The sequence below is a fragment of the Eimeria tenella genome, genomic scaffold, assembly GCF_000499545.2.
Source record: "Eimeria tenella Houghton genomic scaffold, Eth_scaff2956, whole genome shotgun sequence".
In the NCBI taxonomy this organism is placed as follows: Eukaryota; Apicomplexa; class Conoidasida; order Eucoccidiorida; family Eimeriidae; genus Eimeria; species Eimeria tenella.
In genome coordinates this window covers 436-668 of record NW_013542832.1, presented here as the reverse complement: position 1 = coordinate 668, position 233 = coordinate 436, and the positions used below count along the sequence as shown (strand labels likewise).

At 60.9% G+C, this 233-nt stretch overlaps 1 protein-coding gene across 1 annotated transcript in view; it reads right to left on the bottom strand.

Annotated features, from left to right (window-relative positions):
* The window catches only part of ETH_00037245 (uncharacterized protein), a gene marked incomplete at both ends in the record, with an annotated part of 1,149 nt that overhangs the window by 584 nt on the left and 332 nt on the right, over positions 1 to 233 (bottom strand). Inside the window, one exon of the mRNA XM_013375667.1 lies at positions 124 to 196. Coding sequence (XP_013231121.1) covers positions 124 to 196 — 73 coding nt within the window. The remainder of the gene's footprint in view (positions 1 to 123; positions 197 to 233) is intronic.

The following is a 233-nucleotide window of genomic DNA, read 5'->3' as shown; positions in this document are numbered from 1 at the left end:
AGCAGCGGCACATGCAGCGGCAGCAACTGACGCAGCAGCAACGGCAGCAGCACGAAAGGTGACAGTCAAGCAATTGCAGCTTCAGCAGCAGCAACAGCAGCAGCAGCAGCAGCAGCAGTTTACTTGTCTTGTGTTCTACGGGGCCGGCGCCGAAAATTGCATCGAGGTGGCTCGCCTCTTCTCCCGCAGCCACAGCCTGAGCAGCAGCAGCAGCAGCAGCAGCAGCGGCAGCA